The following is a 27,555-nucleotide window of genomic DNA, read 5'->3' as shown; positions in this document are numbered from 1 at the left end:
AGTCATGTGCCCCTCCGGCACCTACCAGCTGGCGGCTGAGAAATCAAGCAGCTCCTGAGCTTTGCTGGGAGGACGCTAATGTCGCCGAAGCCACCGAGGCCACCGCATCTCCCCTCTCCAGCAAGCTAGTCGAACGGTCAGGCCGTCTGGTGTCCAAATCCGGGCCTACCCTCTGCCAAGAGGAGGAGCGCCTGCGCCTCTGTGGCGGCGAGCCGCCTGCTTCCTGCGCAGGGGTCCCGTCGTCTATGCCCAGAAGATCCTTCGCCACTTGGAGAGAGCGAATCTGTGCTAGTCTGTTTTCCCATCGAAAGATGATGTGGAACGGGTGGCCCCATGAGTAGGAAATGCCTCGCTCCCGAAGGAAGGCAGTCACTGGCCGGAACTCCCGCCGTTTCTGCAGGGTCGATGCTGCCAAGTCTTGGTAGAGCTGCGGCCTGTGTTCTCGAAATTGCAGGGAAGTGATAGTCTGCGCCTTCCGCAAAATGCGTTCTTTTAGTTGGAAGTCATGAACAAAACTAGTATGTCCGGAGGCGGTCCCCTCTCCTCGGGAGCCCAACTCTATGCAGCCTGTCCATTCTGATTTCCTGGACGTCATCTTCGCCCAACACCTGCAGGAAAAGGGCCTGAACATAGCTCCGCAAATCCCCCGCTTCTCCGTCCCATGGTACCGCGCGGATGCGGATGTTGTTTCTGCGGGAACGGTTCTCCAGATATTCCGTGTGAGATTGGAGATCCAGGTTCTGTTCCATAAGCCGAATGATGTCTTGTTGTAACTGGTGGACATCGTTCGCCATACTTAAATCATGGTCCTCCAGGGTAGCCACCCGTTCCCCGAAACCATCAACATCTCTCGGCACCTCATGGAGGTCCGATGCAAGTTGGGCGCGAAGCTCCGAAATATCTTCCTTAATGGAGGCAAAAAGCTCTGTCATAAAGGCCTTAGTCGCCGGGGCCTCATCATCCGATTTCTTGGGTGACGTGCTGGGTCCAGGGGACGCCGGTTGCTGAGTAGGCTTCGCCGCAGCATCTTTCCCAGGCTTCCCCTTGTTGCGGGAGGCGTTTGACATCGTGGCACTTCTCATGGGATGCGGCGTCCCCCTAACTCCAGGTGACGATTCCGGCACCCCAGTGATCCACCACCTCCCGTCGACTCCTAATGTAGGTGCGCCACACAGGCCTTGCAAACAAATCCCATGCGGTAGCTCATCCAGGGTGGGCCCAACGCCGCTCCATGCACCTTCTCCTGCAGTCACAGTGGGAGAGCGCGGCAGTCCCCACACTAGGCCTCCCTAGGTGCCTGCGGCTACCGTTGTCGCGGTAGGGCACGTTAGGGGCGATGGGGAATAGTCTATGCAGTCACCCACTCGGCTCCGCTCCGCCATCAGAACTCGGCGGAAAGCGCCGGCTCCTCAGCTCCAGTAGGCCTCGCTCCGACGTGGCATATCCACAATCTCCAAGTCCGTACCGGACCCATAGCAATCGGTGAGGCCCAAAATCGTCCGGGGTCTCTTGTCAATGCTCCGCGACCACCTCCGGCACTCTCCTCAGCAGTGAAGTAGAAATAGGCCCAGTCGCAACGCAAAGCCGGGGATCACGGCCTGTGGGTCTCCAAAAGTCCCGGAAATCAGGTCGGCCCCGCCGGGACCTCACTCCTTGCCAAGGCACTCCGCACCACACCAGGGGAGAACGTCTCTCAGTGTTGCAACCCAGCCGGGACGGCCAGCAGAGAGCGGGAGGAGGGGAGGCAAGATGTCGACACTCCGCCTGAACACCCTTCCGGAGGCCTCCCGGCGGCCGCGGTCTCCTACTCCAATGCTGTCTCACACCTCCAACCCCTCGCCAGGAGATTCAGTAGGCAACAAAGCTGGGGCCACGGGTGTCGATGCCGCCGCTGCCCCGCCTCAAAGTACTCGCGTAGGATCCGCGCCAGGGATCAGGAAGTCCAGCCCCTCAATACGCTAGGCCGGGGATTTCAGGGCCGCGTGGCGCCGCTGCTCCAGAGACCTCGTTCCAACCTCCAAAGGCCCCGTGTGCGACACCGGAGCTGGCCCCCCACTTCAGGGAGCCCAGTCAGTCCTAGTGGGACCGTAGAGCAAGCCGCTAAACGTGCTAAACAAGGCTAAGCTGGGCTCGGCGCCGGAGGGACTCAGAAAGACGTCTTACTCTGCCGCCATCTTGGCCACGCCCCCCGAAAGATGACCATTTTGACGTGTTTTGCAGTCTGACACAGCTCACACAGTTTTGCTGAACTTATCATACACAAAGAATCCAGCACTGAAAACCCTTAGGTGGAACTCTCCCAGATTTGAATGTTGACCTTGAGTCGAGCCCATTGAAGTCACCGTTGAACTGAGAGGCACATGTAGTCCGTAGCCCTACCACTGCTGCACATGTCTGTGCCTCCTTTGATGCATGTAAACCAGTGATGGTATTGTCAAGAGCAGCTCTAGCACAGCAGCAGTGAACAAATACTGCTATCGCGGAGCCATCCATTTCATTGGTTCCCACAAATTCTAGAAAGTTCTTTAGAGCTTCATTTAGCCAGGTGCAAACGGTCGTTAGACAGTTTCAGTTATACCTTGTAGCCTGTATTGAAAGCTTTCCTTTTTTTGTCTGTAACACATTTGACTTCCATTAAGTTGTGGTTCCTAGGTGTGAAACACTTGGGGTGAGGTCTGTTTGGCAGAAGAGAGGTTAGTGATGCAGATGCAATAGGGGCAGAAGGGCTTGGTATCCTGCATTTGGATGTTGGTTGTGGTCTGTCTGCCTTGTGCATTAATATCATCTCCTTTTGGTACTGTGGCTTGTGTAGCTGAACTAGGTGCTTCTCTGTTTTGGTGGTCTTCCAATATGCATTCATGTCTGTCTTTCAAGTCGGTCAGTTGTCCTCTGGTGCCAAGGTGTTTGCCCCAATTCTCACTGCACTTTTCAGTATAGCAGAGGGTGAGCAATGCAATGTGTTGCTGGATCTTGTGAATGTTAAAGAAATCCCAGACCACACTTGTGCTGTTTCTCACAGTACTAGAACTGTTGGTGCCATATTCAATGGGTGTAACGGTGGCTGGGATTGGACACACTTTAGGAGTCATAGTTCAGAATGCCATCTATCCGGCACCACGTACAAGCTTTCTTATCAGGAGCCTGTTCCATGTCCATAGGTGCACCAGCCCCAATAGTACTTTCAGCTTCATTTACTCTAGTAAGTAGTAATTATGCTGGGGACCTCAGAGTAATTCTGCGTTACTCCTTCACGCTAAATAACCGATAATAACTTGACAAACGGATGCTTTTTTTGTCAAAGCCCCCATGCTGTGATTTCACTTTGATGTCGGACACGCCCCTTTCTTTAGACGTGGCTTGTCTAAAGAAAGGGGCGCGGGCTTCATGAATATGAAAGCGCCGCATGGGCACTAGTAAAAAAACAAATATTTACAATACATTAGGTCTTGCATTTGCGAGAGTTTAAGCTATTGCATTTCCAATAGCTTAAACTTTAGTTAATGCAAAACCTATTGTAAATGCTTGTTTTATATAGCCTTAGGGTCCTGTTAATATTTAAGGGGAGGGGGCTAAAAAGCCCTTTATTATGCACTTTCGAAATTAATTAAGTTGTCAGTTTGTCAGGGTAGAAATAACTAATGGGGACATACCCCTTAACATCAGGCTGCAAAAGAGACTTAGCTGAAGTAATCTTAGTATTTACTGCTTTTTCCAAGGAAGTATCATCAAGTTCGTTATCACTGTTGCAGAAGTATACTTTGCCACTGAATAATATGTTTTTGCATGTGTTCTGTTAATATAGAGGGATACTTTGCATGTTTCCTCTTGTGACCTTCCCTGGGCGTAGAGACTGACTTAAGCTTCAGGGCACTGGGTCCTCCAGTATCCAGAGTTGCATCCCCAGCTCAGTCTTAGGGAATATTTGCTGGCCCCTGCCTCTCATCAGCAGTGTTGTCAAAGTGCAAATGCAGCCTCAATGTGTGTGCCAGTTTGGTTCAGGAACCAAGTCTTTCACTGACTAGTGAGGCCATCATGTTATGTATACAGGTGGAGGCGGCCGTCACAGGGAGCCAAATGATGGACGCCAGATCCAGGGCATCAGGCCCTTGGTTTGCAGTGTTGACTTTGCACACGTAGCTTAAAGGAAATAATTATTGTCATAGCCTTGCATCAGCAGTTTTCTTAAATACAGTGGAGGTGCAATGGTGATGTGTATTATATGTGCAGAACGCTGCCCTTGTCTTTATATTGCTTACATTGCAGATATCAGATAATGTATGTCGGGACGGGAGTTTCTTCTGCATGCTTTTGCCAGTATGCAGCCATGCCCTGAGTTATTCAAATGCAAGACTCATGTGTTTGTGATATTTGAGGCCTCAGCCACACGACCATCAGGCGTGCATGCGAGGATCACTTAGCATAATTGATATGAGACCCAGAGCGTGGCTGTTTTCCGGAGGGATGCACCAAGCATGTTTTCCTGATCAAGATGGACTACTACCCCCTTTTTTCCTGACATGTGAGTGAGGTTGGCAGTGTGTGGTTTTAGGTCGAGCTTGGGCAGCGCATTCGCTGCTCTGAGAGGTCTGCTGTATTCAGGTAGGGACTTGAAGCTCCACCCATATTTTTCATTGGCTTGTGTCATTGTCCTGTGGATACTGTGGCTATTCACTGACCAATAGGCTTAGTAGTCCTTCCTTAGTACCGCCTTGTCTCATTTTGTAACCTCCCATGGCAACACCTCCTGTTACGTGTGTTGTTACTCAGTAGTCTTTAATTACAGTCTCCGAGTACTATTTTCTCAAATAGCTTTGTCCTGCCTGCTATTGCAGGCAGGACACGCTTTCTCCTGACACTTTTTGAATTTTTTTATAGCACGGGCACCAAACACATTTGCAATGCAATAGGTCTCGCATTTGCGAGAGTTTAAGCTATTGGCATTGTAAATGACAATGCCATTTATTTATCTGTTTTGAAAACAACACATAAATAAAAGGCATTGCCGTTTACAGTGCCAATAGCTCAAACTCTTGTAAATGCGGGACCTCTTGCATTCCAAATGCTTGTTAATATTAGTTGCAGAGCTGGCCTTTTTCCATGTTCTCTGCATGAGGTGAGTGACTGCTGGGCTCACTACTCTCAAGGTCTGTCCCTTACCTTTGAAGTTTTGTTCCTGGCAACATCCTGTGACGTATGCCTGGATGACACATTAATAAGGTACAGGTGAATGCTAGTATGTGCTAGTGCAGTGTGTGTACTGTATGACTGTAATGCTGTACAAGATGGAGGTTGTAGGTAGTCTACGATACTAGCATTATGTATTGCTAGCATTCCTAAGGCTTTCGTGTGACAACAGGCTCTGATGGGCTCTCTTTACGTGTGCCGAAATGACCTTTTGTGAGGTACTGCCTTTTGTCCTTCCTTGAGTACCCTTATTAGATTCGATTGAGGGTGCTGGGGAGTCTGGAGATACCAGTCTCCTCTTAAGTGCAGTGGTAGCCTTTGTCTGATCCTGCCTCAATTGTTTCCCCAGGTCTTGCTCCCTGAAAGGCTGATGCATGTCCAGTGTAAAGGCTTCTGTGCTCTTTGTGCTCATCTTGTGTATTTCTACCAGTGATGTTTCTCGTAGTCACCTCTTGTTGCCTTCCATCACCTGGAAGCACAGAATGCGTCAGTTCTGGAAGAAGAGGAATACGCAAAATTAAGGAACCACCTTGAACCTGTTCCAGATTAGCACATGTGCAATATACAATCCTTCACTGAGGAAAAAAGTATAACAAATTGGCTGAAATAGCCTATCATTGTGCTAGGACTTCTCAATGACCAGTGTAGGTGAACACCTGCAGGCTGCCTAGGAAACATCTGAGATCCAGAGGTGAGGGAACATGACCTGTAGAAGTCTGTAGTTGTCTACTGGAAGAGGTTGTGGGGTTGCCTTGGTAAAGAAGTCCACCTGACCTGCTGAGGAGGATCTGGAAGTATCCCTATTCAATTAGTGTGCAAGAAGAAGCCGCCCAGCTGCTTCTGGGTTAGGAACGACCCAGAATAGGGGACTGACCCACAGTAAAAATTGTCAACTCACACCAATAACTGTCAGGCACCTCCTCGACCTGTTGTGAGTTCTCTGCTATTTTAGTGTGTTTCCCTCATTGGACTTCAAGGCACTTCTCATTCCCCTCTTGTGCGTCAAAGCAAATTGTGTCCAGCATGAAACAACGAAAATTGGTGGACCCAGCCTAAGTGTGATGTAATAGGTATCCCTGTGTCCTCTGCCCAAGTGTCACTCCACCTAGAAGAAGTGCAGTCACGGCTGAGCACCGAAGTATGCTTAAGTAGCATGTGACTTCAAAAGGACATTCTTAATCACCTTTAACGTTTGTGAGTGTAACCTATCTATGCTAGCATTGATCTGTACACCCTTTGACCTTTGCCCTGCCTACTTTCCTCATGTGCTGGGGATCCCAGAATGTGGGCTCTTGAGACCAACTCTTAGTCCTCCTCCTCACTCCAGTCAACTTGCCTCAAGAGCCGTGGATGAGCTATGCACCTTTTTTTTTAGCGGGGAGTCTGCTGTGGGTCTGAACTGCATGGCAAAAACTGCGACCAGTCTTCTGCATGACAGTGGCCTGTCTGGAAAAGCCTCACATGCCTGGAGGAAAGCGAGGCTAGACGCATTCTTGAACACAGTGCTGGAGATGTTGCAGCCAATGCCCCGATGCAGCACTCCAGGTAAAACAGAGGACCTTCCATCCATCAAGCATGAGCATGACTGAAAACATTATCCTTTGTCTGAGGAAGTCACTAAATAAGGGAACACATACTAGAGACTTGGCTATTCGTCTCAGAAGCAGAAAACTGTTCACTTCCCACACTAGGTTAGCATTGCCTAACCAGTAGAATCACATTATTAAACCTGAAGTCTCCTGACCATATTTTTCAGCTGTTTTGAGTAGTTGTTGTAATAAAATATGTTCTCTCCTTGGGAAGTCAAAATGTGACTGGCAATTCCTTCATTGAGTGAGAATATGTTGACTGTTGAAATTCTACGTCTCTAAACCCGCGCCACCCCTGTGTGTAAGCCTAGGACTGTTTGCCTCACTACCCTGAGAGTTAAGTGTTAAAGGGCTGTACTTGGTTGTCATTTATCAGTGTCCAGATAAATTGACTCGTCCCCCATTGATCGTGATGTAAGTATATTAAAATTTCATTGAAAATTGTACTGACAATGTGCACAGTCTCTATGGTTCTTTTGTTATGGTAGGTTTCCCATTAATACCACTGGGTTTGTGTACCTGACCCAGAAATTGTTCAGTGAATCAGTGGTTGAGGCTGTCCTCAACTCTTCCTTGTCAGAGTCAGATAGGTTGTGAGAGATGGACAGATAGTCCATCTCCTTTACTGAAGTGATCTGCAGTGGCCTTATCATGACCAAGTCCTTTGTTCAAGTATCTCTCTTACTAGGCCATAGGCTGACGTTTCGGTACTTGCTTGATCCAGAAAGTGGAAACAAAAAGAAATATTACTGCTCTATTGAAGAGAATGAACATTTAGAAACAGACACATAGGACCTGGTGCTAAGTGGCTGAGTTGGGAGGGACAAAGCGGAGAGCAGTGCCAAGGACGTGCAGGAAAGGGAGACAATTTGTTTTGTAGGTACCACTATCTTTTTTGAACACTTTACAATATTGGGGCCACATCTATAGGAGGTCCTCCATGTTGGAATACCCCATCTCTCGTGTAACCAAGCATTCCATTCACACAGTCTCATATGTCATTCTGGGGGGGTCAGCAGGCAGAGAGGGAGTACTAAGCCAAAGTTGTGGTGTTTCTGGGTATTTGCTACTGATCTCCCGTGGTCCATTTTACTATGACCCTTCAAACTGGGCGAAGTACACCCCTTCCGCACTTAACTTTCAGGGTAGCAAGGGTGAGAAGTCAAAGGCTTCTCAGGGAGATAATGAAGGGCACAGAGACTCAGAACTCAATTGTCAAACAACAGACACTATAAATCGTTGTCCAACCCAGTGTTTCTCCTTTTAGTAAAATAGATTATATTTAATAGTACAGCAGTACGGAATACCACCAAATTAGACAGGGGTATAACTACAAGGTTAAAAGATCTCTTTGAAAGGTTTTACTTAAGCACTACACCCTCTAGTGTTCCATCCTCCCAATTCTCTAGTGTCAAGTCAGGTTTAGGCAAAATTATGCATGGGTGCAAGTCCCAGTAAGCAAGTACAGGAATGTCAGCCTGTGACCTAGAAAGAGAGATACCTGCACACAGGTCTTTGCCAATAAGAAGACCACTGCAAGTCACCTTAGTCGTCACTTCAGCAACTTGTAGGTCAATTTGAACAGTTCTTAGCCCAAAGTGTCTCATTAATAAGAGCAACCTCCTATTGCAGCTTATCTTTGTTTAAATTACTGCCCCTGAAGGAGAGGCCTTGCATATACATGCTCGGCAGAGACACAGTTGGCTGACACCGTCTGAGTCTTCTGCCTTGTCACTCAACCACAGTGGAGGCCCTGCTCCTCTCTCTTGGACTATTGCTGGAATCTGCAGGCTGGACTAGAGCAAGCTCGTCTTTGCCAGTCGCAGCTCCTGCGCCAGTCTAGCAGGCTCTCAGCTTTGGCAGATGTGCCTAACAAGTTGAATTGGCAGATGCTAGTCTTTGAGAGTTACAGCCTTGGGACTGGGCCAGATCCTCATTGGTAGCAATGGCTCCTCTGAGATTGTGCCACACATCTGCCGAACATGTCCTTTGGGCTAGAGGGATGCCCACAGCACATTGTTGCTTGGCTCAAAGTTTTATAGTTCACCATATGAACCACACTCTGGAAAAAAGGATGAACCCTCAAGACACAGGTCTGTCCAGATGATGCTTCCACTTTGCAGGCAGCTTTATTGGGTGTTCCTCACACATGGAATAGGGCTGGGATTCTTCTTCTGGAAGCCTCTCCTCCTGCAGTGCAGGTACTTTCAATTCTTCTCTGAGCAGGCAGACTTTTAGGTGATGGCCAGGCCCTCATCTTCTCCAGCAATGTACATTTTTTTCAGGTGACGGCACCTCACCTCTGAAAGTCTCCCTGCCATGCAGACACCAGCCCTGGTGTCACAGTCACAGTAGCTCTTTGAGGACTCTACAGATTACAACCTCCGTCTTTTAAGAAGAACTTGGAACAGAAAGAACGTGGAGTGGTTTGGATGCTATTTTTTTTTAAACTAATTTTCCAGACAGTGGATGTTGGCCTGTAACTAGTTTTGAGTGGTTCCTTTTTCATTTGTCATTTTCTAGCAGTTGTGCAGACAGCCTTTGTTTAATGTGATGGCTCTCATCGCAGGTAGTGATGATGCTGGCTCCAAGTAGAAGTAGCTAAAACCTAGACTCTAACTACACTATGAGCATTTTACTTCCCAGAATTAAGAAGTTTGCCATCAGGGATTTTAGAGTAGCATATAACAAGCTGCTCTCACTCACTGACGATGGGAGTATTTTTGATGTGGGTTTGTTTCTTAAAACCGCTGTCCGGCTCGCTTGACAATGTACACTTATTAGAATTGTCTTATAGTAACATCATAGCCTATTGACATATCTCTTTTTAATTTTGTTGTGATTTTTATGAAATGTCAGTTTTAATATCTTCTGTGTTTTAAATTGTACTTTTACGGATACTTTTGTTTCCTAATAAAGATATAATTGATTGATTAATTGAACTAAAACATGGGCACACGTGTGAAGTGTGAATACTCCTGCACTTTGCTGTCATACGCCTTCCTGATGTAGCTGTTGGGGACTGAAAAAGACAGGCTGTTCCTGGAATCTTCATTAACTCTAATAACAGAATCTGCTTACGCGCCCCATCTCCCCTAGCGTTTGCCAGATGGCAGTGCTCAGGAAAATCTAACCGGCAATCCCTGATAAAAGATAATTATAGAATTTCACATGATCAGGCCCGGACTGACCATAGCGGGCACCGGGCAATCCAATCCCCCTGTGCACCGCACGGGTGGGGGCCTGTTTTTGGCCCCTGGGGCCGTTTTTTTGTTACAGGGCTGTTTTTGCAGCATAGTCGGCACTGTACCACAATCGGCCGAAAACCAGCCCCGGCAAAGAGCTCGGCGGCACCTCCAATAAACTAAACCACCCCTCCCCCCCCCCACCCCCCCCCCCCGAGTGGGGGATGGGGGGCTGCCGAGCACTTTGCCAGGGCCGGTTGTGGTTCCCAGTCCGGCCCTGCACATGGTAGCCCTGTTTCCTTTCTTTCAACCAAGCTCGCCCTTCCCTTTGTCAGAGTAATAGGCAGTGCAGGAAATGAGGGGGATCCAGAGAGATACTAGATTGAGCAGCAATTATTGAGCCCTATCTTTGCCGGCCACAATGAAATATGCTGAATTTATCCAGGTGTAGTTGGCCGACACCAAGGGACACTCAGCTTTGTTTTTTTCATTTCAAGCTGGGGCCAACACAAAGGCATCATTCAAAGGACCATCAGACCTCCCTTTATGGGAGTCTTATCCTGGCAGGGAGCTACCTGGAACCTAACACCTAGATCCCAAGGCAAGATACTCTGCTTGTTATCACTTCACAAGTGCTTAAGAGAAACTGATTTTAAGGCAGGTTTTTGACTTTGTTCACTGTAATAATGTCATATGTATCTGCATATATGAATAATTACACTATCAACAATTTGAATAGCACTTACTATTTTTTAAATGTCTTCTCTTGCCCTTCTCATCTCTATGTATGGCGTCAGAGACACAAACACATATCATACAGAGTCAGTGAATTACACAAGTGAATAAATCCATTGCATAGGAAATGTTGGATAAGACAATGAGAGTTATGAAGTGTAGGAGTCACATATCACCCATACTAGTTGGCGTTATGTGTTAAGAGTGCTTGGTCTGGAGAACCACTAAGGCATGTTTTAAAGTATAGCACCTTAGTTTGAGTAGTAACAAGAGTTTATTCTATGCTACCTTATGATGAGGCAAATCTGTGACGAAACAAAACACAGGTCTCTCCAGCAAGTGCATTAACCACCAGAATTATCTTTTCGTTGTTAGTATCCCCTCAGAATTCCTAGGCCCACAAAGAGCCTAGCAAACACAAGGAGATGATGGACGGAGCGCTGAGACTTTTCAGACACTCACCCCCAGTCACAGATCTAGGTTGAATCCATCGTAATTCTTTAGCTCACTTTGCCACCCCAGTTCAGGCATAGCTATATGCAAATCAGTCTTGAGCCTGTTTCTTATGGTAACAGTTCAGCCCGAACTGCCAAGTCATGTCTTCCCTTGACCTGAAACAAGCATCCTGGGACCGGTTTCGGGCTAACAGCCCTCATCAGCCAGGCTAGCTTGAATCCATTGGCAAAGTGAACACAAAAAGCCTTCCAGCTGGAGCAAACCGGCAAGATAAATTAAAATGCAGTCTTGTTGTGACCAATTAAGCCAGAACAAGTTTACTATCACATTTTCCACTGTTGCCAATGTCTTTGGGGTAAAGTTTAAAAATAATATAATACATTTGTTGACCGTCATCAGACTTGGCTCCTCATAACTCGACCCCTTTGTTCTACACCCCATAATCCCAGAGTCAATTGTTTAAATTTCCAACACTGGTAATAGTGTGAAGCAAGAGCTAGTTTTCTTTGTTAGGCGCACTAAGCATATCCGTCTACCCTCTCACTTTGATTAATCCTGACAACTGGGTGTACTGATGCGAAATTAGCTCTGATCGGGACATCAGAAAGTCTTTAGGGAATAGGCTGCGTCTTTCTGTTTCTGAGCAGGATTTAAATTGACACGTGCACAGCTGTTGAAACTTGAACTAATGTGTGTTTCTTCCTTGATGGTCAGCCAAACGACACTCCTCTTTTAAGAGATGAGTGCTTTAATTAACCTTTTATAAATTGGTCTGTGCAGTAACATCAACCTCAAATGCCACCAGCCCTTGGTTTTTTAATTGCTTGCTGTTGTGTCTTAGCTTTGTAATTCCTTATCACAGGGTCTCCATTATTACACAGTAATGGTTTCTGGCAAAGCTTCAAGCAGTGACGTGCCCTGTTTGCTTTTCAGAGCGGCCTTCCTGTTTCAGAAGCGGAAGCTGCTACCGACGAGGGTCTGGAGATCCGCTTTCGCACGCTGCAGGCGCTGGAAACGAGATTGCAGGTCTGTATCGACTAACCAAAATATCGTGATCCATCGAAAATTCCAGTAAAAGACTAAAAGCATGTGGTAATGTGTAGATGTAGTCTAGCCTTTATTACGAAAATATTTTTTGCCCAAGAAAATATGTAAAATATGCCAAGGAGCCTCCTATAGCAACTTCCTAGTCTTGCGACAAGAATGCTATAGGTACGCGCACAGTACACAAGGCAAGGGCAGACCTCACAAAGGCTAGTGATGGCTCATTTCTTAAGCTATTTGTTCACTTAACAGACATGTACGCCTGAACATCTAACCTGCCCCAGGTGGGCGACACTCTTGGCCACCGCTCAACCACCAATAATCAATAACACTTCCCGACCTTGTGGTGGTGTAAACGGTGGACCCAGTTTATTAGCAGTTGATCATAAGCCACATGATCGGTCACAAATCATCACAACAATCAATAAATAATCATCTTGGTACACAATCACAAAATGGCATCCGCCATACATCAGTTTGTCCAATCGCAAATCATTGATCCCCAGTCTTAAGTTGGTGGGTCGTCACCATAATCATATTTGACAACACTCTCCAGCTCAGTTCCAGTCTGTGCCATGGAAGAGAAGGCCCACCGGGGTTAAGCATTGCAGCTTCTAGGTTTCCCGTGCTAACAATATGTGACATTTGCGGCACCTGTGGCCGTGCCCGGCCTGCAAGTGCCATGTCTGCTCTGTGGTTATCCCCTTCTTGGCTCTTCCATTGCCTTACGGTGTCCCTGCCATGAGCCATCCCAAAGACTCTGCTCTGGCACTTCTTCCCATCCAGCCTACTTAGTGTTATTGATGCCGGTTATTTGTGCTGGTTCGGCTTAATGCTCCAAATCTGCACGTGCTGCGGCTGCGACACCCACATCCAGGTAGGTGCGGGTGGGTGGGACAGCATTCATGGTGAGCAGATGACTGTTGCCTCTGCTGGCCTCTACTTTTAGCAAAGCAGGGGGACACTCCTTCTCGTTATTGGCGCCTTGATGCCCTTGGGCTAAGTTGCGCGTACAAATCTCTGTTCATTCATTCATTCATTCATTCATTCATTTCAAACCACTCTGACCAATGCCACAAGTGTCTTAAATGGGCCCCGGTTGTGCACCAGCGTGTGTGTTCCGCGCGCCCTTCGGGTCATGTTAGCCAAGGTTCTCCTACAGTCCAGCTGAGCCTTCTCGGCCCGTTCCTCTTCTTGTGTGCCATAACACGCCCAGGCACACTTACCCCCAGGCAAAAAAATCAAAAAGAGCACCAGTCTGGTCGCTCGCGAACAACACCAAAACGTTTCCCATGTATGCCACGCTGTTATTCATTACTCTGCAAATCTAGCACTTTCCCGGTTGTAGCATTCTATTCACACACTAATGTGCGTTTGTGCATCGTCAGGGAGTATGAAGCACTATATAAATATATTTACAATACAGTACAGTACACCTGTGCTAGAGGAAAAATTGGCAGGTAGGATGTTACCTCCCAGAACAAAATAACGGAGTTGAAGGGGGTCTGGTTGTGGGCCATGACTGTGTTTTGTGACCTGGGGACACTGGAACAAGCATTGTACTCCCTCCACACCCACCTCCCCTTTACCCAGCCACCATGAACTTCTTCACCGTCAAGGGAGCAAATATTTCGGAGTACCCTTACAGTGGGCATGTTTTCTACCGGCGTGACTAGAATTTTAGTGTTTCAGCTGGTACCAAAATTAGGAAAATCACCTAAAGCAGCACATAGTTTAAACAGTAAACACACATTCTACAACTGCCTTAATAATTAAACAAAGACAGAAAAGCCCTGCTAAAAATAATCACAGACTATTTTATTTAAAGTTCTGTTTAGGCATAGTGTCTGGACCTTTGCAGAATGTGGAAACCTGAACAAATGGCTGTTTTTTTTCTCGGGGAAAAGTGACAACAATAGGATCAGGTTTGAAACCTTATGACGCTGTACTCCCGTTTGGTATAGAGGTTTGTGATGGGCAGTCTACATCTTATCCTGTTTAAAAACCTTGAAAAACGTTCAGATTAATTTGAGATTGCAGACCTGCCTCTTTGACCAACAGTAGAAATAGGATGTTGCTTGGCTCCACTTAAGCTCTGTGTTGTTCTGTTATTCCCTTTCACCCTTCTGAATAAGTGATCTGCGTGTTGTGTAGGATTTGGGAGAGGGAAGGGTTTCATAGAACATACTTGTGCGTATTTTATGAGTGATGTGGTTAGTTTACAGTAGAACAAATTCTGAGCCAACAGCTATTGTTGTTGTTACACAATCCCAAAAAATACCTGGACAAGAAAAACGTACTGTTATTCGACTGTTGTGAGAGTATAGAAAACACCCAGGCCAGCCTTGTGTCTGAAGCAGGAATCCCATTGTAATTAAATGGTTGAACCATCACTGAAATGTTTAGGTCTTCGTGGTTTCCTGTTGTGTGTTTGTTCCAGGAAGAAAGACTCCCTTCCATGGGGCTGCCTCTACCTCAATAGGGTCCTCTTTGAAAAGAAGCGGCAGTAGTTGGGATAGAGTCCGTCGGCTACATCAGCTTTACTGAAGGAAGGAATTTAAAAATAGCTGTGTTGTTTTCACTCAAGGGGTTCTGTGATGGGTGAACTGGGGGTAATTAGTGCTAGTCGTTTATGTTCATAATCTTTGATTTCTTTTTGTCAAACATTAAAAGAGCAATTTGGCAGGCATGTCTCTTAAAGTGGTTTCTACTACGTTTGCCTGCCTCTCCCCAGGACTTGAGTGTAGGTGAATTCTAGCATGGGAGTTTTAATATTACAGCATCACTACACATCATCCTACTCACCTTTTCCACTGTCTGATAGTTTTAGGCCGGGAAGCTGCCTGGAAGAACTATTGTTATGAGTTCTCTAAAGTATACATAAAATATGGGCTTTGGCTTCACCCAGAGAAGTGCTTTTCTCTTGCCTCGTGCTATTGGCTATTTTGTCTATCATTCCAGCTCCTGTGCAGTGCTTGCACCCAAATACTTTAGGGATTATTTTGCATCCTAGAAGTACTCTTAATCACCTCACAATAAATTCTGAGGTGTGGCGCAGTGGCCAGGGTGGCTACCTGCAGAGCATGGGGCTCACAGCTCAGTAACCGGTGCTGGCGGCTGCTCAGCTCAGTATCATGTGACTCTGGGCAATAGCTCATTTAACTCCCCAACGGCCCCCAGTGCCTTGAAACCCTTAAAGAGGTGACATGTTTGCACTTTACATATAGGAATTATTATTATCTCGTAGATGCTATGTGTACAGGAAACAATTGTTTGGAATTTTCATACTACAGCAGCCATTTTAATGCTTTGCACAGGACTCAAAAATGCAAGCCAGATCTACTGACTTTGCCAATGATTGTTTTATTAAGCATGCGAAGTGACCCTCTGACTTTCTTTTACCATGTGCATGCAATTAGAAATGCTCTTCACACCCTCACCCACATTTATTTTCCTTTGCCTCTTTTTTTTTTATCTTGGTGGCAGTTCCACCCCTCTGCCCCCTTACCCCCAGCCTTCATGCTGCACCTTTCCCTATGTTTGTTTCTAAGTGGGAGCTTATTCTTTGCTTTTAATGCTGTGGATTTCTTGTACCCTTCTCTGTAGATCCCCCTGCCCCCTGGTTCTCATATGTCTATGCGGCTTCCATGTATTATCTGGAAGTTATAGTTTTTACTTCTCAGGTAGCCCCCTTCTCCAGCTTCCCAAGCCCCTCTGGGTTTGTGTGGCCACCCTAATTTCCAGCTTTCATTCTGGTCCCTGTGACCAGCATATTGTGCAGCTGGCCAGGGGCATAACACAGGCCCCTGCAGCCCCTGTGGCGCAGAGGTTCCCCCACCCTTCATGGGACACTCCCATTCAGCACAGGGCTTGCAAATATCTGTGAGATGGCCCACACTGTGATGGAGAGCATTAGAGAAATAGTGATATCAGTGCTTGCTCGGAGTTGGATGTGGTGTAATCACAGCATAGACCATTTCTCATTGACTTTTTCTCATTTCATGGTGTTGCACATACACAAGTTAGGTATTTCATCTACCCGCAGGTCTCTAGACAAAGACTTAGTTTAACTTTTTATGTTAATATCCTGTAAAAGTTTAGTTTGTATATAGAAGTGAGCAAAGGCAGGATAAGGGAGAAATTGGGGTGAGAGAAGAATGACGATAAGGATAAGGTGGAAAGGTTGAAGGGGAGACAAAAAATTAGTAAGGGAGAACTTAGATACATAGCAGCAAGAAAGAGATTGGAAGTGGATGGGAGGGGAGAGTGAAAGGAGGCAGGTAAAAGAGGAGTGGAGATGGAGAGGAGCATGGGATTAGATGTGAGCAATGCTACTGGTGCAGTGCACTTGGAATTAGTGTTTCAAGGTGTCAATCGCACTGCAGTTCTGGAGATCTTTAAACAAAGACTGGGGGTGGGGAAAGGGGGTCTATTTTTCTTGCTTGCACAGAGGCCCATGACCCCCTTGGTATGCAGAGCGTGTAACAGCTGATTTATCTCAACATGGGATTCATACTCAATAACACCTGCCTCCTTTGATTGTGATTTGCCATGACTGATACTGTAAAGCCCTTTCTTTGACCCGGATTCAAAAAGCATTTATTTACCAGTTTATTTCTGATCAATTTGTGTAGTGGCACATTGGAAGACAAGGATAAAAAGTGTGGTTCGAAAATAATTAGCCATATCACATGGTTTATGTCTTGCAATGTTTGATGTAGCCTTAATTGCCATTGATGGGTTTTCATTCATAATCTATATGGATACATTTCAAACTTTTCTGATTTGAAATTCTCGAAATGCGTGGCTAATTGGTTATTAAGCAAATTTGGCGCTACAGAAAAATTGTAGCTGATGTAACAAATCATTAATTCTAGTGAGGTGGTGTAAGTTAGATTCTCCAGTATTGAATCTTTTATCGATTCACATGCTTGAATCACTCCCCCTCGTCGAAGTGGAAGTCCCACGGCACCATAATAAAGCAGTATGTATCATTATTATAGGTTACAATGGTAATGAACAATCAGTGTAATAGCCTATCTACGTCCTTTTAAAAAAAGGACCAAACTTCAGCAGATAAGGATACCGTACCATCTAGAATACTTCAGAGAGAGGCTGATTCCCTCAGATTTTCTGCCACACGTTGTGTGAACAAAGTCTCCCTAAGCTCTAAGTTTTCTTCAAACCAGTTTCAGGAAACTACTACTGCTATTTATACCATGTCTGAGGCATCTAAAAATTGTCTCTTAAGCCCATGCAAGACATGTAGAAAGAAAAGGCTTCATGTGAAAAGGCTTCATGTGGATGATACCCACAAGGAATCTCTGTACCGCGTATACCCTCTTTTTCCACCAAAACCGCGAAGGACAGGAAGGGGAGACTTCTTCTGTGGCTTCAGAAAGACAAGGCACAGAGATCTCCTTCTTCTAAGGAGGATAGTGACACCTCTTCCACATCTCTGAGGAGATTTCATAAGAGGGAAAGATGCCATGACCAGGGGACATCTGAGAAAGGCAAAAAGGCACTTTTGTCGCATTCTGAGATTTTTTCAAGTTCGTGTGCGAGGTATATCTTTGTAGAAAACAGGTTTGAAGCCGCGCGGTGCTTGTCACTGCATGTTGTCGGTTAGCCCCCCCACTGTCTGTCTCTGGTGTCTCGAGCGCTACCACGACTCGAAGTCATGCTTGGCAGTCGACACCGTTGAGCGAGACTCCACGGAGGCCCCGGTCCCTATCGAAGAAGTGGGGGTCGTGGGACCGCTCCCAGAGCCCTAAGTCCTCTTCATCCCACTTGAGGTCCTTTGGACCCTCAGGGAAGAGGCACAAGAAGAAGTCCAAGCTGACTTAATCTTCAATTCAGCTGTCATCCATCGATGGGAGAGGTAAGGAGTACCGACACTCTAGGCACGGTTCCACGGAGCCGGTGCCTGGGTCGTTTTCGCACCTCCCCTCCCTTTCTGGGATGGCCACTTTGCCAGCTCGGTCCTGCAGGACTTTGTAGTTTAAGGCATTGGTCCGCAGCCCACTGCCAGGCTTGGGTATCTAGTTCAAAGACAAAGAATCTGCAGCTAGAAGTCTCTATCAGATGAACAAGTTACTTACCTTTGGTAATGCATTATCTGGTAGAGACTCTATCCAGCTGCAGTTTCCTTAAAGCCTCACCCATGCCCCCCGCTTTGTGGACTAATATTGTTGGGCTAGGGTAACTCCCCCTTTCAGAGCCATAGTTTTGCAGACTACTGCATCAGTTACTTCGTGGCTCTGTGCTTCTGGCATGGAAAAAATGCAAAGTACTGACATCTGCACCCCTGGGTGACACCTATGTAGGCATAGCGAAGTCGAAGTCATAAGCGACGCAACAGATGACGTTACATGGAGCCAAATGAAGCCACCCGACGGTGTATGCAAGGGATTTTGCTCAGCAAAAGTTTCCGGATCCAGCCTGACGCCTGAGAAATTCAAAGGTAAGGAATCTGCAGCTAGATAGTCTCTACCAGATAATGCATTATCGAAGATAAGTACATTTTTCTTCTATCCAACCCCTCGCCTCACAAAAACGCTGCATCTCTCTGTTCACCTTCCTTCTTGCTAACGCAATTGCTGCATATTTTACACTGCCCTTGTCAGAACCTTCTTGGGACGAATGCTATCCAGAAAACATGAATGCTTGACAACGACCTCGACCCACGACAGACTGGGAAGCAATTGACCCCATATTATACCTCCACCCCACCGTTCAATTTGAATTTCATCAAAGCAAAAACCCAAGTTCTTTTCACAAGGCATATTCTCTGCTTGCTTAGCCACCCACTTTATGAATGAATGACACACAATCCAAACGGAAAATGGCGCAAGGACCGATCCTGCCCCTCAACCTAGAATGAAAGAAGACCGTTAATAACAGAAACTCATAAATCATCCAAATTTATGTTTCGTAAAAAGCAATCAGCTCAATTTCCTCACATGCCACATTCAAAACACCAACCTGCCTGCTTCTGATACTGCACCAATCATGAAAGAGTGTGTGCCAAAATTTGAGCAGGCTACCAAGACATCCCATTTTCACCTGAGTTTTTCTGGGAGTCCCATGATCATACCCTTTAGGGTCATGTTAACCCTTTCAACAAGCCCATTGTAATGTGGATGGTAGGGTATGGTAGGCTTGTAGTTTATACCTCGCTAATTCCACATTGCAGTTTTGTAGCTAGACATGAAGTTTGTACCTCTGTCTCCTTAGGAAACCCCACTCTGGAAAACGCTCCAAGAAGGGCTCTAGCTGCCACATGAACTGCAATGGTCCTAGGTGGAATAGCTTCTGGATAGCCAGTGGTATGGTCCACCACCACTAGGATGTAACTGAGTCCAGATGCTGTTGAAGGGTTTAAGGGACCAACAGTGTCTACCCCTAACCCTCTCAAAGGAAACCCCAACCACTGTAAGTGGAATTGCCGGGGCTTTTCAAGTACCGCCTGACTTACCACTGGCTTGGCAAGTGACACAGGAGCAACAAAACTCCTTGGTGTCTTCAGACATGTGGGGCCAGTGAAATTGAGGGACAAGCCTGTCCCAAGTCTTACTTTGCCCAAGATGTCCTACAAGGGGAAATTCATATACCAGGGAGAGAAGAAAACCCCTGAATTCAGATGTATAACCAACCCCCTGGTGGCCCCAGGCTTGGGGGCTCTAAATATTCAGAAAACAGGAGCCCATCTTCCAAAAAGATCCTATCCCTGCCTTCTCAGCAGCAACTTGCTATCTGAGCTGTTCAAGAGAGAGACAGGATTTCCGCTCCAGACTCAAGTCTTACTTCAAGAACTCTGCTCTGTCAGGCCCAAGTTCCTCTGAGACAGTTCCTTCACAGGGGTTAAGGTCATCTCCCTCAGGAGACTAATCTTCACTGGGAGTCTGAGAGGAGGATCATTTCTTACCCCTACTGCTTCTTCTCTTAGGGGCTAGCGTATTTCCAGGATCCAGAGCTCCCTCAGTGCCTACCTGTTTGGCCTGAGCCCTAGTAAAAGCAAATGTAATGGCAGAGATTCTCATTATCTCTTCATGTGTCCTGAACTCCAGTTCAGAACAAGTCTATAAGAAAGGAAGGTACACTCTAAAAGTTAGGTCAGTCGGGGAACGTTATCCAAAAATCTTCTCTTTATGTAGTTTGGTTACTACCGGCACACAGCGTACTCGTTTCGTTCCCTAGTGCCACGAGAACTTCGACAGGGCTGTAATAATCACAACATATACAACATAAATATACATATAAAGAACATATAAATACAAAATAATTTACCATAAATAATATATACAACATAACAAACAAAGACAGTACATATACAATGACCCAAAAAGAAACACAACATGATATATATAAAATACACACCATTCCTTATGCTAACCGTAAACACATTAACAAAGTGCCACATCATGTGCCAAAGCATGTGCCAAAAGGATAGAGTGTATAGGCCATATAATCTAAAATTGTACAAAAGACACATGATATTACACAAATATTCTGCTTATTCTGTGCTCTACTGCTTATTCTGTGCTCTTTTGTTGATTTTAAAACTGGGAGCTCACCTGTTGGAAGCGCTCACCTCACGCGCTGACACAGGCCTCCTCGACCTTCCCTGAGACAGCGACCCGCGCTGAGACAGGGAAACGCCCAAATCGCCCAAGGCGGTAGCCACGCCCACCGCGAGGCCACGCCCACTCTCAAGCCAGTATATAAACGCTGATCACAAGCGGCTTATTACTTTGTTTGTTTGTATCCTCTGAGGCGGAAGCCGGAGGACTGTGACCACAATTTTACTTTACTTTTAAAACTGCTTATTCTGTGCTCTTTTGTTGATTTTAAAACTGGGAGCTCACCTGTTGGAAGCGCTCACCTCACGCGCTGACACAGCCCTCCTCGACCTTCCCTGAGACAGCGACCCGCGCTGAGACAGGGAAACGCCCAAATCGGCCAAGGCGGTAGCCACGCCCACCGCGAGGCCACGCCCACTCTCAAGCCAGTATATAAACGCTGATCACAAGCGGCTTATTACTTTGTTTGTTTGTATCCTCTGAGGCGGAAGCCGGAGGACTGTGACCACAATTTTACTTTACTTTTAAAACTGCTTATTCTGTGCTCTTTTGTTGATTTTAAAACTGGGAGCTCACCTGTTGGAAGCGCTCACCTCACGCGCTGACACAGCCCTCCTCGACCTTCCCTGAGACAGCGACCCGCGCTGAGACAGGGAAACGCCCAAATCGCCCAAGGCGGTAGCCTAGCCCACCGCGAGGCCACGCCCACTCTCAAGCCAGTATATAAACGCTGATCACAAGCGGCTTATTACTTTGTTTGTTTGTATCCTCTGAGGCGGAAGCCGGAGGACTGTGACCACAATTTTACTTTACTTTTAAAACTTCTTATTCTGTGCTCTTTTGTTGATTTTAAAACTGGGAGCTCACCTGTTGGAAGCGCTCACCTCACGCGCTGACACAGCCCTCCTCGACCTTCCCTGAGACAGCGACCCGCGCTGAGACAGGGAAACGCCCAAATCGCCCAAGGCGGTAGCCACACCCACCGCGAGGCCACGCCCACTCTCAAGCCAGTATATAAACGCTGATCACAAGCGGCTTATTACTTTGTTTGTTTGTATCCTCTGAGGCGGAAGCCGGAGGACTGTGACCACAATTTTACTTTACTTTTAAAACTGCTTATTCTGTGCTCTTTTGTTGATTTTAAAACTGGGAGCTCACCTGTTGGAAGCGCTCACCTCACGCGCTGACACAGCCCTCCTCGACCTTCCCTGAGACAGCGACCCGCGCTGAGACAGGGAAACGCCCTAATCGCCCAAGGCGGTAGCCACGCCCACCGCGAGGCCACGCCCACTCTCAAGCCAGTATATAAACGCTGATCACAAGCGGCTTATTACTTTGTTTGTTTGTATCCTCTGAGGCGGAAGCCGGAGGACTGTGACCACAATTTTACTTTACTTTTAAAACTGCTTATTCTGTGCTCTTTTGTTGATTTTAAAACTGGGAGCTCACCTGTTGGAAGCGCTCACCTCACGCGCTGACACAGCCCTCCTCGACCTTCCCTGAGACAGCGACCCGCGCTGAGACAGGGAAACGCCCAAATCGCCAAAGGCGGTAGCCACGCCCACCGCGAGGCCACGCCCACTCTCAAGCCAGTATATAAACGCTGATCACAAGCGGCTTATTACTTTTTTTGTTTGTATCCTCTGAGGCGGAAGCCGGAGGACTGTGACCACAATTTTACTTTACTTTTAAAACTGCTTATTCTGTGCTCTTTTGTTGATTTTAAAACTGGGAGCTCACCTGTTGGAAGCGCTCACCTCACACGCTGACACAGCCCTCCTCGACCTTCCCTGAGACAGCGACCTGCGCTGAGACAGGGAAACGCCCAAATCGCCCAAGGCGGTAGCCACGCCCACCGCGAGGCCACGCCCACTCTCAAGCCAGTATATAAACGCTGATCACAAGCGGCTTATTACTTTGTTTGTTTGTATCCTCTGAGGCGGAAGCCGGAGGACTGTGACCACAATTTTACTTTACTTTTAAAACTGCTTATTCTGTGCTCTTTTGTTGATTTTAAAACTGGGAGCTCACCTGTTGGAAGCGCTCACCTCACGCGCTGACACAGCCCTCCTCGACCTTCCCTGAGACAGCGACCCGCGCTGAGACAGGGAAACGCCCAAATCGCCCAAGGCGGTAGCCACGCCCACCGCGAGGCCACGCCCACTCTCAAGCCAGTATATAAACGCTGATCACAAGCGGCTTATTACTTTGTTTGTTTGTATCCTCTGAGGCGGAAGCCGGAGGACTGTGACCACAATTTTACTTTACTTTTAAAACTGCTTATTCTGTGCTCTTTTGTTGATTTTAAAACTGGGAGCTCACCTGTTGGAAGCGGTCACCTCACGCGCTGACACAGCCCTCCTCGACCTTCCCTGAGACAGCGACCCGCGCTGAGACAGGGAAACGCCCAAATCGCCCAAGGCGGTAGCCACGCCCACTCTCAAGCCAGTATATAAACGCTGATCACAAGCGGCTTATTACTTTGTTTGTTTGTATCCTCTGAGGCGAAAGCCGGAGGACTGTGACCACAATTTTACTTTACTTTTAAAACTGCTTATTCTGTGCTCTTTTGTTGATTTTAAAACTGGGAGCTCACCTGTTGGAAGCGCTCACCTCACGCGCTGACACAGCCCTCCTCGACCTTCCCTGAGACAGCGACCCGCGCTGAGACAGGGAAACGCCCAAATCGCCCAAGGCGGTAGCCACGCCCACCGCGAGGCCACGCCCACTCTCAAGCCAGTATATAAACGCTGATCACAAGCGGCTTATTACTTTGTTTGTTTGTATCCTCTGAGGCGGAAGCCGGAGGACTGTGACCACAATTTTACTTTACTTTTAAAACTGCTTATTCTGTGCTCTTTTGTTGATTTTAAAACTGGGAGCTCACCTGTTGGAAGCGCTCACCTCACGCGCTGACACAGCCCTCCTCGACCTTCCCTGAGACAGCGACCCGCGCTGAGACAGGGAAACGCCCAAATCGCCCAAGGCGGTAGCCACGCCCACCGCGAGGCCATGCCCACTCTCAAGCCAGTATATAAACGCTGATCACAAGCGGCTTATTACTTTGTTTGTTTGTATCCTCTGAGGCGGAAGCCGGAGGACTGTGACCACAATTTTACTTTACTTTTAAAACTGCTTATTCTGTGCTCTTTTGTTGATTTTAAAACTGGGAGCTCACCTGTTGGAAGCGCTCACCTCACGCGCTGACACAGCCCTCCTCGACCTTCCCTGAGACAGCGACCCGCGCTGAGACAGGGAAACGCCCAAATCGCCCAAGGCGGTAGCCACGCCCACCGCGAGGCCACGCCCACTCTCAAGCCAGTATATAAACGCTGATCACAAGCGGCTTATTACTTTGTTTGTTTGTATCCTCTGAGGCGGAAGCCGGAGGACTGTGACCACAATTTTACTTTACTTTTAAAACTGCTTATTCTGTGCTCTTTTGTTGATTTTAAAACTGGGAGCTCACCTGTTGGAAGCGCTCACCTCACGCGCTGACACAGCCCTCCTCGACCTTCCCTGAGACAGCGACCCGCGCTGAGACAGGGAAACGCCCAATCGCCCAAGGCGGTAGCCACGCCCACCGCGAGGCCACGCCCACTCTCAAGCCAGTATATAAACGCTGATCACAAGCGGCTTATTACTTTGTTTGTTTGTATCCTCTGAGGCGGAAGCCGGAGGACTGTGACCACAATTTTACTTTACTTTTAAAACTGCTTATTCTGTGCTCTTTTGTTGATTTTAAAACTGGGAGCTCACCTGTTGGAAGCGCTCACCTCACGCGCTGACACAGCCCTCCTCGACCTTCCCTGAGACAGCGACCCGCGCTGAGACAGGGAAACGCCCAAATCGCCCAAGGCGGTAGCTACGCCCACCGCGAGGCCACGCCCACTCTCAAGCCAGTATATAAACGCTGATCACAAGCGGCTTATTACTTTGTTTGTTTGTATCCTCTGAGGCGGAAGCCGAAGGACTGTGACCACAATTTTACTTTACTTTTAAAACTGCTTATTCTGTGCTCTTTTGTTGATTTTAAAACTGGGAGCTCACCTGTTGGAAGCGCTCACCTCACGCGCTGACACAGCCCTCCTCGACCTTCCCTGAGACAGCGACCCGCGCTGAGACAGGGAAACGCCCAAATCGCCCAAGGCGGTAGCCACGCCCACCGCGAGGCCACGCCCACTCTCAAGCCAGTATATAAACGCTGATCACAAGCGGCTTATTACTTTGTTTGTTTGTATCCTCTGAGGCGGAAGCCGGCGGACTGTGACCACAATTTTACTTTACTTTTAAAACTGCTTATTCTGTGCTCTTTTGTTGATTTTGAAACTGGGAGCTCACCTGTTGGAAGCGCTCACCTCACGCGCTGACACAGCCCTCCTCGACCTTCCCTGAGACAGCGACCCGCGCTGAGACAGGGAAACGCCCAAATCGGCCAAGGCGGTAGCCACGCCCACCGCGAGGCCACGCCCACTCTCAAGCCAGTATATAAACGCTGATCACAAGCGGCTTATTACTTTGTTTGTTTGTATCCTCTGAGGCGGAAGCCGGAGGACTGTGACCACAATTTTACTTTACTTTTAAAACTGCTTATTCTGTGCTCTTTTGTTGATTTTAAAACTGGGAGCTCACCTGTTGGAAGCGCTCACCTCACGCGCTGACACAGCCCTCCTCGACCTTCCCTGAGACAGCGACCCGCGCTGAGACAGGGAAACGCCCAAATCGCCCAAGGCGGTAGCCACGCCCACCGCGAGGCCACACCCACTCTCAAACAATACAAATGTGCCGGCCATACCAGCGCAGCGGACGAGCGCAGCGGGAGCGCCGTTTGCGCGCCGAAGGCGCGCCTAAGGCAAGCCCGTCTGCGCCCGTACGCGCACGACCGGGCCCAGGGCCAGAACCCCTGCCTAAATCAGCCAACCCAAAGGTAAGCTACTCACGTAGAGAGCTACTAAGTCTTAGACCCTCAACCTCTTCCTGTGACTATGTCCATGATCTAAATGGACCTTTCACTCGCTGCCCCCTCTGTAAGCCAGCCCAGCTCACACTCCCCACAAAATCTCACAAGCCCGCCTCCCTCAACCTTGCTTCACTAAACTGTCGCTCACTTCCTAAACATGCGACACAGATTAACCATCTTATAGAAGACCTGGAGATAGACATCATTTTCCTCACGGAAACGTGGCTTGCCCCACACTCACAATCAGACATGGCACTAGCAACTCCACCTGGCTATCTCATTCAGTCCCTACCCCGCCCCCTAGGCAGAGGTGGCGGCGTTGCCATTATTCATCGGGACTATCTTCACTGTATAACCAGCGATGCGCAGATTCCCGACTCAGAAAGTCTTCAGTTTACTATCAAGCTAAACCCAACCAACTCACTAACGGGAATACTTGTGTACCGTCCTCCTGGCCTCCCAGGTCCCTTCACCAGTTCCCTCCTGGACTCAGTAACAACCCAGGCCCACTCTCTATCGAACTTCATGATAGTAGGTGACCTAAACATTCATCTCGATGATCCGGTAGACTCGGTAGCTAATGACCTGGTCTCAGATCTGGCGGCACTTGACATCCGCCTCCTTAACTCCGGAGCCACCCACATCAAGGGTCATCTATTGGACCCGGTGTTCACTAGCTCCCCCTCGATGCAAGCGAAGGAGGCTCTTCCCCTCCCTTGGACAGACCACTTCCTAGTCTCCTTCCAACTACCTGGCACTTTCAGGAAACCTCAAAAACCGCCTACCTACAGCAGGGACAGGACCTGGTCCAGACTCCCCACTGAAGAATGGGCCAAGATCCTAAAAAGGACCACTCCTACATACGCGGAAGACCCGGCTATCGCCGACAAAAAATTCAGAGAATGGATCACCTCCTCCCTGGACTCAGTGCTCCCACTTAGAACTAGGGAGGACAAAAACGGCAAACCTGGTTCGGCCCCGTGGTATACCGCGGACCTCCGACTACTTCGCAAAAACTGCAAAAAAGCCGAACGGAGGAGAAACTGGCAGCACGCCAACAAAGAAGCTTACCAGAACACTGTCAGACTCTACAAAGAGGCCATCAGACATGCCAAAGCTTCACATTACGACACGCAGATACAAGAATCATCCAACTCAGCCAGGGAATCCTTCCTAATTGTAAAGGAGCTGCTCAAAGTACCCAACACTCCCTCCTCCATCACTCCCATAGTCGACCGAAGTAATGAACTAGCTACTTACTTCAACGACAAAATCACCCGTATCTTGGCCTCCCTCCCACCCCCCGGCCCCCCTAGTCACATGGATAGCCGTTTACCCCTCGACCAGGCCAAAAGCAATCTACGCCCCACACTGCCGACATTTCGGCCAGTAACTTGCCTAGAGGTAGAACGAACCTTGACGAAAATGAAAAGCGGATCTCCTCTGGACCCAGCACCTATCAGGTTCCTCAAAACCGTAGCCTCAGTCATCGTGCCCACTGTCACGGAACTTATCAACAGCTCGCTCGCCCAGGGATCTGTCCCCGACAGCTGGAAGAGTGCTGTGGTGAAGGCACTTCAAAAAAAACCCCAGCTAGACCCAGCAGACATGTCTAATTACCGACCAATATCACTCCTCCCTGGTATCAGCAAAGTAGCAGAGAAATTGGTCAACGGACAATTATCTCAGTTCTTTGAGACCAACAACGTACTTAGGCAATCCCAAACTGGATTCCGCCCGGGCCATGGCACAGACACCGCCCTTCTTGCCGTCATCGAGGAGGCAAGGCGCATATTGGATTCAGGAGGGTCAGTGGCAGT

At 47.9% G+C, this 27,555-nt stretch overlaps 1 protein-coding gene across 1 annotated transcript in view; it reads left to right on the top strand.

Annotated features, from left to right (window-relative positions):
• The window catches only part of FANCB (FA complementation group B), a 429,090-nt gene that overhangs the window by 161,528 nt on the left and 240,007 nt on the right, over positions 1-27,555 (top strand). The window contains exon 4 of the mRNA XM_086934356.1: positions 12,083-12,175. Within this exon, the coding sequence (XP_086790482.1) occupies positions 12,083-12,175 (93 nt within the window). The remainder of the gene's footprint in view (positions 1-12,082; positions 12,176-27,555) is intronic.

This window comes from Lissotriton vulgaris, chromosome 8 (genome assembly GCF_964263255.1).
Source record: "Lissotriton vulgaris chromosome 8, aLisVul1.2, whole genome shotgun sequence".
Lineage (NCBI taxonomy): Eukaryota > Metazoa > Chordata > Amphibia > Caudata > Salamandridae > Lissotriton > Lissotriton vulgaris.
Note: the sequence above shows the minus strand (reverse complement) of the source record. Positions and strands in the feature narration are given on the sequence as shown.